This window comes from Equus caballus, chromosome 1 (assembly GCF_041296265.1).
Source record: "Equus caballus isolate H_3958 breed thoroughbred chromosome 1, TB-T2T, whole genome shotgun sequence".
In the NCBI taxonomy this organism is placed as follows: Eukaryota; Metazoa; Chordata; class Mammalia; order Perissodactyla; family Equidae; genus Equus; species Equus caballus.
Genome location: NC_091684.1, coordinates 3,371,078 through 3,384,350, shown reverse-complemented (window position 1 = coordinate 3,384,350; position 13,273 = coordinate 3,371,078). Strand labels below are relative to the sequence as shown.

The 13,273-nt window shown below is 47.8% G+C and overlaps 1 protein-coding gene across 1 annotated transcript in view; it reads right to left on the bottom strand.

Annotated features, from left to right (window-relative positions):
• The window catches only part of TCERG1L (transcription elongation regulator 1 like), a 223,242-nt gene that overhangs the window by 37,297 nt on the left and 172,672 nt on the right, over nucleotides 1–13,273 (bottom strand). Inside the window, exon 8 of the mRNA NM_001433644.1 lies at nucleotides 5,104–5,173. Coding sequence (NP_001420573.1) covers nucleotides 5,104–5,173 — 70 coding nt within the window. The remainder of the gene's footprint in view (nucleotides 1–5,103; nucleotides 5,174–13,273) is intronic.

Sequence of the window (13,273 nt, the reverse complement as noted above, 5' to 3'; positions counted from 1 at the left end):
GGCTGCATGAACGGACCCGTCATGGATGAACATTATGCAACAGGCCCCGTCTCTCAGGCAAAGGAGGACAGATCTATCCCAGACTGCCTGGTCTCATCTCAGAGTTCACGTGCCTGCTGTCAGCAAGCAGGATCCCCAGGAACACCTGGCTAGCCCTCCTTTGCACTTGCTGTGTGAAAATACGTGATGATAGCTGAATGTCAAGTGCTTACCGAACAGTGGAGTCACAGGGAGTGACAGGCAGGCTGATGGGTCTGAAAAAGAGCCAGTGACAAAAACTCTGAGGTCAAGGGCTCTAGAACCAATTCTAGATGGGCCTCCTGGTGGTCAGATTTCAGGTTTATCTCCATGTGAGTGGACAGCTTCGTGGAAACTGGAAAGGCAACTCTGCCTGTTCGACCAGACTCGAGGAAATAACACCTGCTGTGTCCACGTCTAGTATTCAAGCCTGTGATGGGATGCATGAGTCTCGTTATTAATGTTGATGTCTGGTCTCCCCTCTCAGAAAGACTTAAGTTTCATAATCCTTTCTGAAGAGAAAATAAATGCCAGAGGAGATCAATGTTTCAATCTAAGAAGATAAATTGAAACCCTCTGACAAAGCACTGCCCAGACCCTCAGTCCTCCCATAGGCAGGCATCAGGGAGGCATCCTGGGTACAGACTCAAGGCTTTCGCAGAGCCACAGGTTTCTATATGGAAGCAGCTGATCAACTAAAATCAAGAATTATGGACAAGGAGTAACTTAAAAGGTACGTGGGTGTTAACAATGTGTTTTCCATGTGTGTCAAAGACCACAAAGAGACATACGCTGTCCTAGCTTGTCCCCTGGAGAAGAAAACGAGACGCCAGTGCTGACGTTGGAATGTAGATTATTTGCTTGTTACCTAGGGACAAAGTAAAGATATAATCCCACAGCAATCTTAATTTAGAGTCTGCATATTATCTAGCGTTATCTTACAGCATTTCAAAGCAGCAATGCTCTTGCTTTCTCAATAGCTAATTTTTCCAGGATTCCAGAAGTGATGTATACAGAAGGGAGAGGGGCTCATCTCATACTTTGTGTGTGCAGACAGAGGCACGGCGTGCTGGCCCCCCTTTCTGCACACACTCACCGCCTGTTTTACGTCTTTGCAGCAGGGATCAGCAGCTTTTTGGTGTAAAAAGAGTATTTTCTTCTCCCACAGTTGACTCTATCTAGGTGTGGGCTTGACTTGAGGTCAGTCTCAGGGGTACTGGCTGTGAAATCTCCACACATTAAATTGGGCTTTTGTTGTTTTTTGGCTGGTGGTGTTCTTCTTTGGTTGTAGAAGGACGCTCACTGCCCTCAGTTGCCCCCAGGTTGGGTGCAGAAAGGCAGGTAGATAGATCATAGCCTCGCTGCTCTGTGAGGACACCTCAGGGTCCTGTACCGGCATGCAGGATGGGGCTCCCGCCTCAGGCTACCCCAGAAGTCCTTAAAGACGCAGCCCTGTCCAGAAGACATGCTTTGGCCGTGCCTTGGCCACCTTGGTTTGCCAAGAGGAGAATAGTGGAGGACATATTTGGGGAAAGCAGAAGAATGACCCCAAGGTCACTTCTTGCTGGTTCCACACTCTTTGATCTCCAGTCAAAGCTGTATATGACCCTGAGGAAGCACCCTACTTGATGTTAAGAGTTGGTGGGACAAGATCAGCTTTACCACTTAGAGTCAAAGTCATAACTGGGCATGTCCAAAGTTTACAAATGGCCACAATAAACAATATTCCATGCCACGGGATTTATTTGGTCACCCACAATACAAAAAAATCTACACCAAATGTCATGGAATGTTTCCAAGGCTGTGGGGCCAATTATAACTGACAACACAAAAAAGCCATTTCCCTCTTTCATGCTATGAAAAGCCATAAATTTAGCAGAAACCCCCCTGCCCCCCAACTGGCAAAAGCTGGCACTTCGTGAAGGGGCTACAAGCCATACAGATTGCTGGCGAGTTCTTCTCCAACGTGTTTCGTGGATAATTTCATTCTGATTTTTAAACCAAATGACACACTTCTGTTGACTCCTTAAAGTAATTCAATTCAATTATTTGAAATAAATCCTAACTTCTTAAAATAGACAGCACATTTGAACTATAAAAAGATGTACACATCAGAAACTGGCAGAAGCCCCAGGCACTGCACAAAAAGGGAAAAAGCAAACAATCAATTTTCCGGTCCCAGGGAAGATGTGTGATCGTGCATCACGAACGCATTCCATTAAATGGTAAATAACCAGCTATCTGAAACGGCACTCACCAGGTCTTTTAAAATATTTTAGTAATTTGAGAGCTTGTCATTGTGACATATTTCTCTTCCCAGGGAATTTTAGGAAAAGTATCATTTGGACCTGAATTATTTGCACGATTGATTTAATTCCATCTGCGTAAGAATGTTCAAAATGTGTGTGAATTGTGCCCGGGTACCCAAGAGATGCAAGGAGTAGAGAGCGATGTCCACAGTAATCACCACAGCTCGTTTCCTTGTTTCTCAGATGTCATTAAACGACTGCTGCTGAGTCATACATGGCAAGAGGATTTTAAGCGCTTTTTGAGGAGGAAAAATTATGTTATTTATATAAAAAGGGTAGGTCAAAATGAACTGATTTCTGCAGGTTCTCTGGAAGCCTGTTGTCTTTCTATTTATGCCAGAGTCCACTAAATAAAAATACGCAAAATAAGCAGTTAATTAGGAGCTTGAGGAATACTTGGAGTTTTTGACAATAACCTTCCCCAAATGGACAAATAATGTCAGGCCGGTGCTGGCTATCCAGCCAGCCTGGGGGATTAGCTCTGAGCAAGAGACATGCAGATTCATGCTTGGAGGGAGCTTTGAAAAAAACGCACAAAAACGTGAAGCTTCCAAGCAGAAGAGGCGCAGTTTGTGTAAAGTAGCTTGTAAACAAATGTCCGGGACTCATGGAACATTCTAGATCCTAGATCTAGATCCAGTTACATAACCATTGTTGAAGCGTTTTCCTCCCAGATCAGTGGCAGAACAGAACCACCCATGACAGCAGCGCCTGAAGCGTGGAGGGGAGCCCAGGAGCCCGAGCTTTCTCCTCACACACAGAATCTGCAGGGCGGAAACGGCAGGGGAAACGCACCATCGCCAAATCCGGGGCAGCTTCACGCCCAACCTCGGTGTCTGCTCCAGAGTGAGTGTTCAGCCAGGGAGTCATTCAGTGAATGAAACCAAAGGGAACGTTTTCATGCGGACTCTTCAGAGTTTGAGGCCAGTTCCCCGGAAAAAGGGATGAAATTGGGCGATGCAGGCAGACATCCTAGCCACTCTGGGTCCGACCAAACTTTCTCTCCTACACGAGTTCAAAATTCATCCAATCGTGGCTATATTTCCATTTCTCTTGTGCCTCGGGAAGCTCATCTTGTTTTTAAAATTATATTTACATATATATCCAGAGACCGACTGAGACTGGCTTAGCTGATGCTCACAGCCTGAACACAAGCATAAAGAGGCAGCTCTGGACTCTGTCCTGGAACCCTGGGCCCATCGAAGGCACGCCGTGTCCGTCCTCTGCGGCCCACACAAGTGTCCTTTGACACCCAAAAATGACTTTCTAAGAAGATTTGAGGGAACACAAACATAGAGGCCTGTGAGATTGGGTTGGGGGTTCCCTCCCTCCAGGGCCACAGGGAGCCCCTGGCCCTGTCAAATTGCAGCCCAGGGTCTCCTTCACTCTGGAAAGGAGACCCCTGCCTGCCGCTGGGAAGGCATCTCTGTCTTGGGGAACACTGCTTACCCTTCCTTGCATTGTTTCTGGAAAGTTCTGTGTGTCTGCTTGTTACTTAAAATGATAACATGCCTGGGCCTTGGTCATCAGTTTTTAAAGGGGTACACAGTGGAAAAAGTCCCAAAGGTGTTGAAATAAAAGGACTTAATGAACAAACTCAGGTCTAATTCTATAGGTTCGTGGCTCCACGGGGGTACCTCTGAGAAGAGTCCACTCCTGACTCCCCCTGTCAGGCCCCCACCGGCCCTGCGCCTTCTCCCTCCCCTCTCTCCCTCCCTCTTTCTCTCTCACTGCCTTTCGCCTGGAAATCACAGAGTAAAGAGTGAAGAGGTGAGAATGGACACAGGTTCTGAGCCAAGATGGCATTAATTTCCCTTCATTACTGCAAACATTTGTTATTGCAAAAGTAATACTTCTTCTAAGGCACGTTGTTGCACAGAGCACACACACACAGCACTAACATTCTTGACAACTGCATTCGGATTCCTGCCGCAGGCCTGGGCTGTCCCATGAGAGGGGCTGATGAGCCGGCGCCTGTACGGGACGGAATGCCCGCTGGGCCGGGATGAGGGCCAGTCCCGACAAGAAGCCAGGCTCCATGAGAGCTCAGGAAGCGGCCTGTGACACGCCCAGAAACTACACCTTGCTTTCTGTCTCTCCCCTGCTGGGGAACTTGGACACACGGACCCCAAACTTCAGCCCTTTACATGGAATTTGGTGTGAAAGCAGCCACAGACTGGGGCCTACGGGAGGAGTTAAAGGGGTAGCAGTCATCCCCTGGCTTGCCAGGCAAGACGGGTCTCGCACCCACCACCATCAGACTCTGACGGAGAGCTTCCACTCCCCGATGCCACAGGAAGTCACCCAGCATCACTTCATTCAGGCGTCTCCTCAAGCTGCCACCAGAAGCTTCGGCAACCTCGTTTTGCAGATGAGAAACCTGAGTTCACCGTGGAACTACTTTGCAAGCAAGAGACAGAGCTGGAACCCCCAAGTCTGTCCACTCATGCTGCACATGGCACCCCCCCGGGCACCTTGACGGCTGCTCTGTCCACTCCTTCAGGGCTCCGTTTGCAAGGCCAGGGCTGAGCACATGGTCACCAGGGAGAGGAGAGACAGGGCGGGCGCTGCCCAGCGTCAGAGTTGCCCAGAGCCACTGAGACACCAACGCACCGAGACACAGGGCCCCCAGAGCAGTCCCCAGCACGCCCGTCATCTGCTCGTGGTTCAATCAGTTTTTTGCTCAGTCAATAGAGTCAAAATGATCCCTTTTCTTTCTAAACCAACTAATTATCCTCTAAGGAAAGACACAAGAGGAAAGGACATTGACACCTACCGGTTCCTCTTGGTTTTCACGTTGGGGTCTTCTCTGCTGTCTTCAGAGCTCAATCCATCGCTGGGCTCGGCTGAAAGAGAATCAAGTTAATGTGGCTGTAGTGTCAGCACCCATCACTCTGGTAAATCAGCAGGAAGTATTCACTTCCCAGCAGCCTCATCCCCAAATTAAGAAAACAGAGTTCCCTTAAAGAATGCTATCAAATCCTACTTACTGGCTTTCTCTCAGTACACTCCCTTTACACTTCAGAGAAGAGAAATCTGATGTTTTTTATGCAGGGAGGTCATCTCTAGCCACTGCCCATGGGAGGCTGCTAGACCTGCAGAGGATCTGGAGGATAGAGAACTGAAGGTGGGCACCCTCCTGCCCCCTCCACTTGTGCCTCAGGACGCAGGCCCTGGAAAAGCCCTCCTATTCCATGTCTGCCTTCACGTTCTTGCTGGCGGACAGTGAGACCCAGCTCCTCCTCTGTCCACTGCTATGAATAATCACATGTCTCCTGCGGGCACCTCACACTTCACTGCTGACTACGTGTCTACTTCAAAAAGCCAAATGGGTTTTGAAGACAGGTCCCCTATTTCCATCCTGAAGAGGTCGGTCCTGTAAATGTTTGATGAGCTTTCGAAATGAAAAAGTGAAAAGGTGCTTCGGTGTTTCATATTTGTCTCCAAAAGAGAAGGAGGAAAAATGAGCATAAAGATGGTTCTGGAGCATTATTATTTCAGTCCTGACAGGCTGAGTGATTTCTGCACGCTCCCCAGCATCACAACTGCCTCGTCGCCCTGCTTCTCATTCTGTGTCGCGTCCCCGGGAGACCGCCTTCTCACCATCACGCCCAGCGTGGGCGCAGGGGCAGGGGCCTGGGCTCAGCAGAGCGTCCTGCATCCCCACCTGCTGCCTCTGCCTCCCTCGACTGCTTTGACTCGCGTCCTTCCTGAGGAGGGCTTGTAATGAGAACGCCTTCCTAATGAATGTGAGATTATGGAAAAAGACATCAATTTCAACAACTGCCAAACCCTCCACACCTTCTGTTTTTATAAAACCTGACAGTTCTCCATCTGCAGTGTTTGGAATCCCAATAATACCTCTGCTACCAGCCCCAATTCCCACCTGCGCATAGGTTTGCTTTCAAGGTACAGGGTGGGGCTGAAAGCAGGATGAGAGGGTCAGGTTCTGGAAGCTCCCAGCTCACCTTAGCCTACCTTGAACCTTCGTTCTAGTGGCCTCCTCCCACCAACAGCCCGTCCACACCAAGTTCTGCACTCCACACCACACCATCACAGGGCCAGTGCGTGCCTCCTGAGCAAGAACTGGCTGCAGGCCAGTCGGTCCCCACACATCCCCCACCAAGATTGGCAGTCCCCACGCATCCTCCACCAAGGACAGCAGTCCCCACACATTATCCACCAAGGCCAGCAGTCCCTACACATCCTCCACCAAGGCCAGCAGTCCCAACGCATCCTCCACCAAGGCCAGCAGTCCCTACACATCCTCCACCAAGGCCAGCAGTCCCCACACATCCTCCGCCAAGGCCAGCAGTCCCCACACATCCTCCGCCAAGGCCAGCAGTCCCCACACATCCTCCGCCAAGGCCAGCAGTCCCCACCCATCCTCCACCTAGGTGAGCAGTTCCCACCACAAGCAGGCTCTACAAGGAGGTTCAAAGAAAAAAGAGACATTATAGACATTGACACTCTTTCAAAATTGGAGATGGAGCTGGAATCGGGGTTTCCTGCAGGGCAGGGTTGGGGAGAGGAGTGAATGCAAGACATCAGCATGGAAAGCTGAGCAGCCCGAGCCCAGGTGGTCTTTTTGGGGCACTCAAGCAGAGCTCCTAAACCTTGGCACCACCCTGGGGCTGAATCACCCCTTGTTAGGGGGCCAAGGGGCTGCCCTGTGCACTGTAGGACCTTAGCAGCATCCCTGGTCTAGAGATACCAACAGCAGCATCCCCTCCCAGCTGTGACAACCACAGATGTCTCCAGAAATTGCCACATGTCCTCTAAGGGACAGAATCTCCCCTGCCACCCCCGCATCCCAGGAATCAGAGGTCTAGAGAAAAGACCACCCTTGGGCCCACCCTCCCTGTCTCAGCCTCCATGGGAGGACCCAAGACTGTCTCTCATGATGCCCCTCCTGGTCCCACTCGCCCGGCACACTGGGTCCTCACATGGCCTCTGTGTCAGCTCCTGCAGACCATCCGCTAGTCTGCCTGTCTGTGTCTCACCGTGTCTGGAATCTCTCCCAGGATGCACCTCCTGCTGGAGTGTCCAGAGGAGGCGATGCTCTAGCCAGGTTTTGAAGGAGCGGGCTTGTGTTTGACATCTCCTTGCTTTGCGGGCAGATAAGATGGGGCGTGATGGGAAGTGACAGAGACACAACCAAGACAGGAAACAGGCCTGGAAGAGGCAGATCCTTCCTCATGCCCACACCACAACACACTCCAGGGACATCAAAGGTTAGATGCGAAAATTTTTTAAAAATTAAAAATAAATGAGGTCAGGGCCAGCCCCGGTGGCCTAGTGATTAAGTTCGGTGCACTCTGCTTCAGCGTCCCAGTTTTGGTTCCTGGGCACAGACCTACACCACTCGTCTTTTGGGAGCCATGCCATGGTGCCGGCTCTCATACAAAAAGAGGAGGACTGGCAGCAGATGTTAGCTCAAGGTGAATCTTCCTCAGCAAAAATTAAGTAAATAAACGAAGCCATACAATTATAATGATGTTGGCTAGGTTTTAGAGTTTTTGTGTTTGTTTTGAATAATCTCATCATAGGTAAATACTTCCTAATCAAGATACCAAGTCCAGAAGCCACAAAGGAAAATATTTATAAATTTGGCTGCCTTTACAAACACAAGACCAGGGGCATCATGCCAAGTGGTCAAGCAGGAGCTCTTGGGGTCTGTCCATCCTCCCAAACAGCCGGTGAGCAGGAGGGCTGACTGGAACCAGCTTTTCAGAATTCTGGAACCTAATTAGACACTTCTAGCAACTGGGAAGTGCTGGCAAAAGAGGAGGCCGCTGTCCTTAACTGACCACAGAGACCAGGGAACAGAAACTGCAGTTTTGGGTCTGAAACTGACAAGGAATATACAGCATTTTTTTACAAACAGCTTGGAAAAGGCACAAAGGACAGCTCCAGCCCTCGACAAGCAGGAATCAGAGATCCCTGAGGAGGAAGAGAATCTGTTTTCCGGAGCTGCCATATTATAATACTCAGAAAATCCAGCTCTCAACAGAAAGTTCCAGAGCACGTAAAGCAATGGGAATGGAAGGCCCATTCACAGGATGAACAGAACCCGACAGCAACCGTCCCTGAGGACGCCCACGCACCAAAGTCAGCTCAAAATGCATGAAAGAGCTAAAACCACAAAACTCCTAGATGAAAATACAGGAGGAAATCTTCACAACACTGGATTTGGCAACGGTTTCTTAACTATGACACAAAAAACACAGATAACAAAAGAGAGAAGCAGATAAATTGGACTTTGTAAACACTAACTTTTGTGCATGAAAGGACACTATCAATAAGGTAAAAAGGCAACACATAGAATGGGAAAAAATATTTGCAAATTACGTACCTGATAAGGGATTAGCATCCAAAATAGATATAAAACTCCTACAACTCAATGACAGCAACAACTCAAACAACCTAATTAAACAATGGGCAAACGTAGGCCAGCCCACTGGCATAGTGGCTAAGTTCACGTGCTCCACTGCAGTCGCCCAGTGTTCACAGATCCAGATCCCAGGTACAGATCTACCCACCAGTCATCAAGCACGCTGTGGTGGCATCCCACATACAAAATAGAGGAAGACTGGCACAGACATTAGCTCAGTGACAATCTTCCTCACCAAAAAAAAAAAAAAAAAAAAAGGGGGCAAAGTACTCAAACAGACATTTCTCTGAAGAAGACATACAAATGGCCAAGAAGCACATGGAGAGACTCTCAACACCATCAGTCATCAGGAAAATGCAAATCAAAAGTGCAGTGAGGCACCACTTCACATCCGGTATGATGCCCATAATATTAGAAACAATAGTAATAACAGTAATAATGAAAACAGAAAACAACAAGTGCCGGCAAGGATGTGGGGAAGGACACGGACCCCTTGGGCTTTGCTGGTGGGAATGTAAAGTGGTGTAGCTGCTGTGGGAAAAGGTTTGGCCATTCTGCAAAAAGTAAATACAAAATTACTACATGAGCCAGAAATTCTACTCCTAGGTACATGCCCCAAAAGAACTGAAAACAGGGACTCAAATGGATATTTGTAGGCCAATGTCCATGTTAGCATTAGTCACAATAGCCAAAAAATGGAAACAACCCAAGTCTCTATTAACAGAGGAATGGATAAACAAAATGTGGTATGTATATACATACAGTGGAATGTTATGCAGCTGTACACTCATACAACTGAACAAAAAAAATGAACAACCTAATTAAAAAATGGGCAGAGGCTATGAACAAACATTTTTCATGAATGAAAAGAAGACATTCAGATGGCCAATAGGCACATGAAAAGATGTTCAATATCACTAATTATTAGGAAAATGCAAATCAAAACTACAATGAGATATCACCTCACACATGTCAGAATAGCAATAATTAACAAGACAAGAAATAACAAGTGTTGGAGAGGATGTGGAGAAAACAGAACTCCCATCCACTGCTGGTGGGAGTGCAAACTGGTGCAGCCACTATGGAAAACAGAATGGAGATTCCTCAAAAAGTTAAGAATAGAACTACTATGCAATGCAGCTATTCCACTACTCCGTATTTATCCAAAGAACCTGAAAACACTAATTCTAAAAGATCTGAGCACCCCTATGTTCATCACAGCACTATTCACAATAGCCAAGACTTGGAAGCAACCCAGTGCCCATCAACAGATGATTGGATAAAGAAGATGTGATATATATACACAATGGAATACCACTCAGCCATAAAAAATAAAGATGAAATCGTGTCATTTGTGTTAAGGTGGATGGACCTCAAGGGTATTATGCTAAGCAAAATAAGTCAGACAGAGAAGCACAAATACCATATGATTTCACTCATATGTGGAAGAGAAACAAACACACAGATACGGAGAACAGATTGGTGGTTACCAGAGGGGAAGGGAGTAGGGGGAAAGTGAGGGGGTAAAGGGGCACATGTGTACAGTGATGGATAAAAACTAGACTGACGGCGGTGAACACAATGTGGTCTATACAGAAGCTGAAATATAACGCTCTACACCTGAGCAAAAAGAGGATTGAAATTCTGACACAGGCTACCATGTGAATCAACCTTGAAGACATTCTGCTGAGTGAAATAAGCCAGTACAAATGGACAGACACTGCACGATTCCACTTACAGAAGGCACATGGAACAGGCACATCTCCAGAGAGGGACGTAGAAGAGAGGTTCCCAGGGGCTGAGGGAGGAGAGCCGTGAGCAGTTATTGATAATGGGGACAGAGATTCTGTTTTGGGTGATGAAAAGTCTTGGAAATATTGCTGATGGTTACACAACATTGTGAATGTCTTAATGCCACTGAATTGTACACTTAAAAATGGTTAAAATGGCAAACTTCATGTTGTGTATAATTTAACAAAAGAAAAAATTCAAGTTCAATTTGTTTTATGGAAAAAAAAATCAAAATACCAAGAAAAATCTTGGGATCATGCTATAACCGGAATGCAGACTTCCTTAATTTGTAAGAGTCCATATAATTCACAAAGAAAGACAGACCCTTAAGCACGTCACAAGAACACAAAACGAAACAAAGGCTCATAAACCTGTGAAAAGCTTCAATTTCACTCACGATGAAAGAAATGCCAACTGATACAAAGACTGGTTTTAAAAGCTAAATTTTGATGATCTACAGTGCTTATGAGAGTACGCAGAATCTATTAGTGGGCATGTGAGCCAGTCAATCTTTTTGGAGGAAAATTTGGCAATATCTGTCAAAATTTAAAATACATGTACCTTCTGACCTGGCAATTCCAATAATATGAATTTATACAACAGAAATACTTATAAAAATGCTCCTAAGATAAATATGTGTATACAACGTATGTGTTCTTATCAGCATTAAGTGCATTAGCATGAACGACTAAATGACCTAGACGTCCATCAACTGGAAGAATCTAATGGAGTCATGGCGTATCCAGCCAAGAGAGGAGAGACAGATAGACAGAGAAAGACGGAAAGAGAGGCAGAGAGACAGAAAGACAGAGACAGAGAGGAGAGAGAGGGGAGAGAGAGATGCTCAGAACATGCAAAGTTGGATAGATATCCAAGATGAATTTATTATAAGCAAGGTGAAGAACAGAAAGTGCATGTCAATTCCTTAGACATTTCATTAAAACATATCGACACACAAACATCTACATATTTCCAAAATTTATTGTTTTTATGCGTTTACCAGCAAGGGCATGTTATTCAAAAAAAAAGGCCCTGAGTTGGGCAGTGAGGTTGGAGTAGCTAGTGAAAGACCTCCTGATTCTGTGAGCCAAATGCCTCCCTTTCTGTGGGTGGAAGCAGTTACTCCTAGTGCCTCCAGTCCCCTTGGAAAGAGAATGCACAACCTCTGGTTAAAGCTTACTGAAGAATTGTAGGCGTTGGTTTGGTGGGGAAGCAAGTTTGCATCAGAGGAGATCCTTGGTGTGTGGTGTATACCTGAGTCCCATCCGAGGTGAATTCGACTTGGAAAGGTGGAGGGCTGTAATTACTCCAGGCACCCCGGAACAACAGCGCTCCCACCTGAGAATTGGACGGGCATCTGCGGGTCACTCCTAATGGCAGATGCTGGCCTCCAAGGAGACCGTGCTCATCACGGTCAGATCTCCCCCACTCAGCACTCAGACCCATCAGTCCCACTTTTACGTCCCTGCTCCCTGCTTTCCAGGGAGCGAGATGCCCATTAACACAGACTAGCTTTCTTGGGATGTGAGCAAACCACACGAGCTGAGATCTTATGGAAGTTCTGGGGGCATCTGCAAGCATCTTGTTGAAAAGACTGACAGCAGGTTAAATAACTTATGTACTTGATGAAATGTACAGTCACTCAGTGGAACAAGACAGCAGAGTTCCTCCCACCTGGTGACACTAGAGCTCACAACTGAGGGCTGTCCAAGAGGGGGCTTTCATGAATGCGGTGGCCCCCGCTGGTCAAAGCCCTGTCTTTTTACTTGGGTGTCTACAAACAGAGCGATTTGAGAAACTAATGGATGCAGTGATGTGGTGCTTCCACTGGGCTTCTGTGAGTCATTAATCTCTAGCATGGCGTCCGCTGAGGCAGCGGTGAGCTGAGACCGTCCTCACCTCCTGGGACTGCCACCTGGGAACCTGGCACAGAGAACTCCATGCTCTGTGCAGGTGTCTGGTGAAAAGGCCCCAGGGTCAAAGGCTGGCTGGCCCATCCGGGTCCCACCTACGGAATTGCTGCACGGGCGGACAGCCCTCAGAGGGCCCTTGGCTCCTCGTGCTCAGAGCTAAGCTTCCACAGGGCAGCCTCCCCTTCGAGCCCGCCTCTCCATGACACCCGGTGCAGACAGCTCTCTCTGCATTTTCTAGAACCCATGAGATGCAACAGAGAAGTCACTCGTTTGAAAGTTGTTTCTCCTGTTGTTCTAAGACTGGTGTTTGTGTGTGAGAAAATGGGGACAAGAAACATGAGACACCCTCAAGGACACTGAGGCTGCCTCAGGGGTGCAGAGAGTAAATGCACCCCGGGACTGTGGCCTCCCTGAGGAAAAGGAGGGGTGAGATCAGAGGGACTCCCGCTGGGCAAGAAGCGCCAAGAGCCTCTTGCAGTGGCTGGACCAGACCATGTCAACAGATGGCAGAGCTGGGGTGGCAGACCCCGTGGCACAGTCATGGGTGTCAGGACGAGATAAGTACCAAGCAGCAATGCTCCTCCATATTCTGGTGTGTCTTCCAACACCAACAACCACTTCTCCAGTTCTCTGGACACCAACTGGGTGTGCAACAACTCAATTCAATTCAGACACTACCTGGAGATAGCACCAGATTCCACAGACTTAAGGGCTTGTCCCACAAGACCCCCCCACTTCAGATGACCCGTCACAAGTCCCAGGCCACACCTACTTCTGACTGACCAGCTGCAAATCAGGATTCCCATGACCCCTCCTCAGGTTTGGTGGTTTGCTGGAGCAGCTCCCCG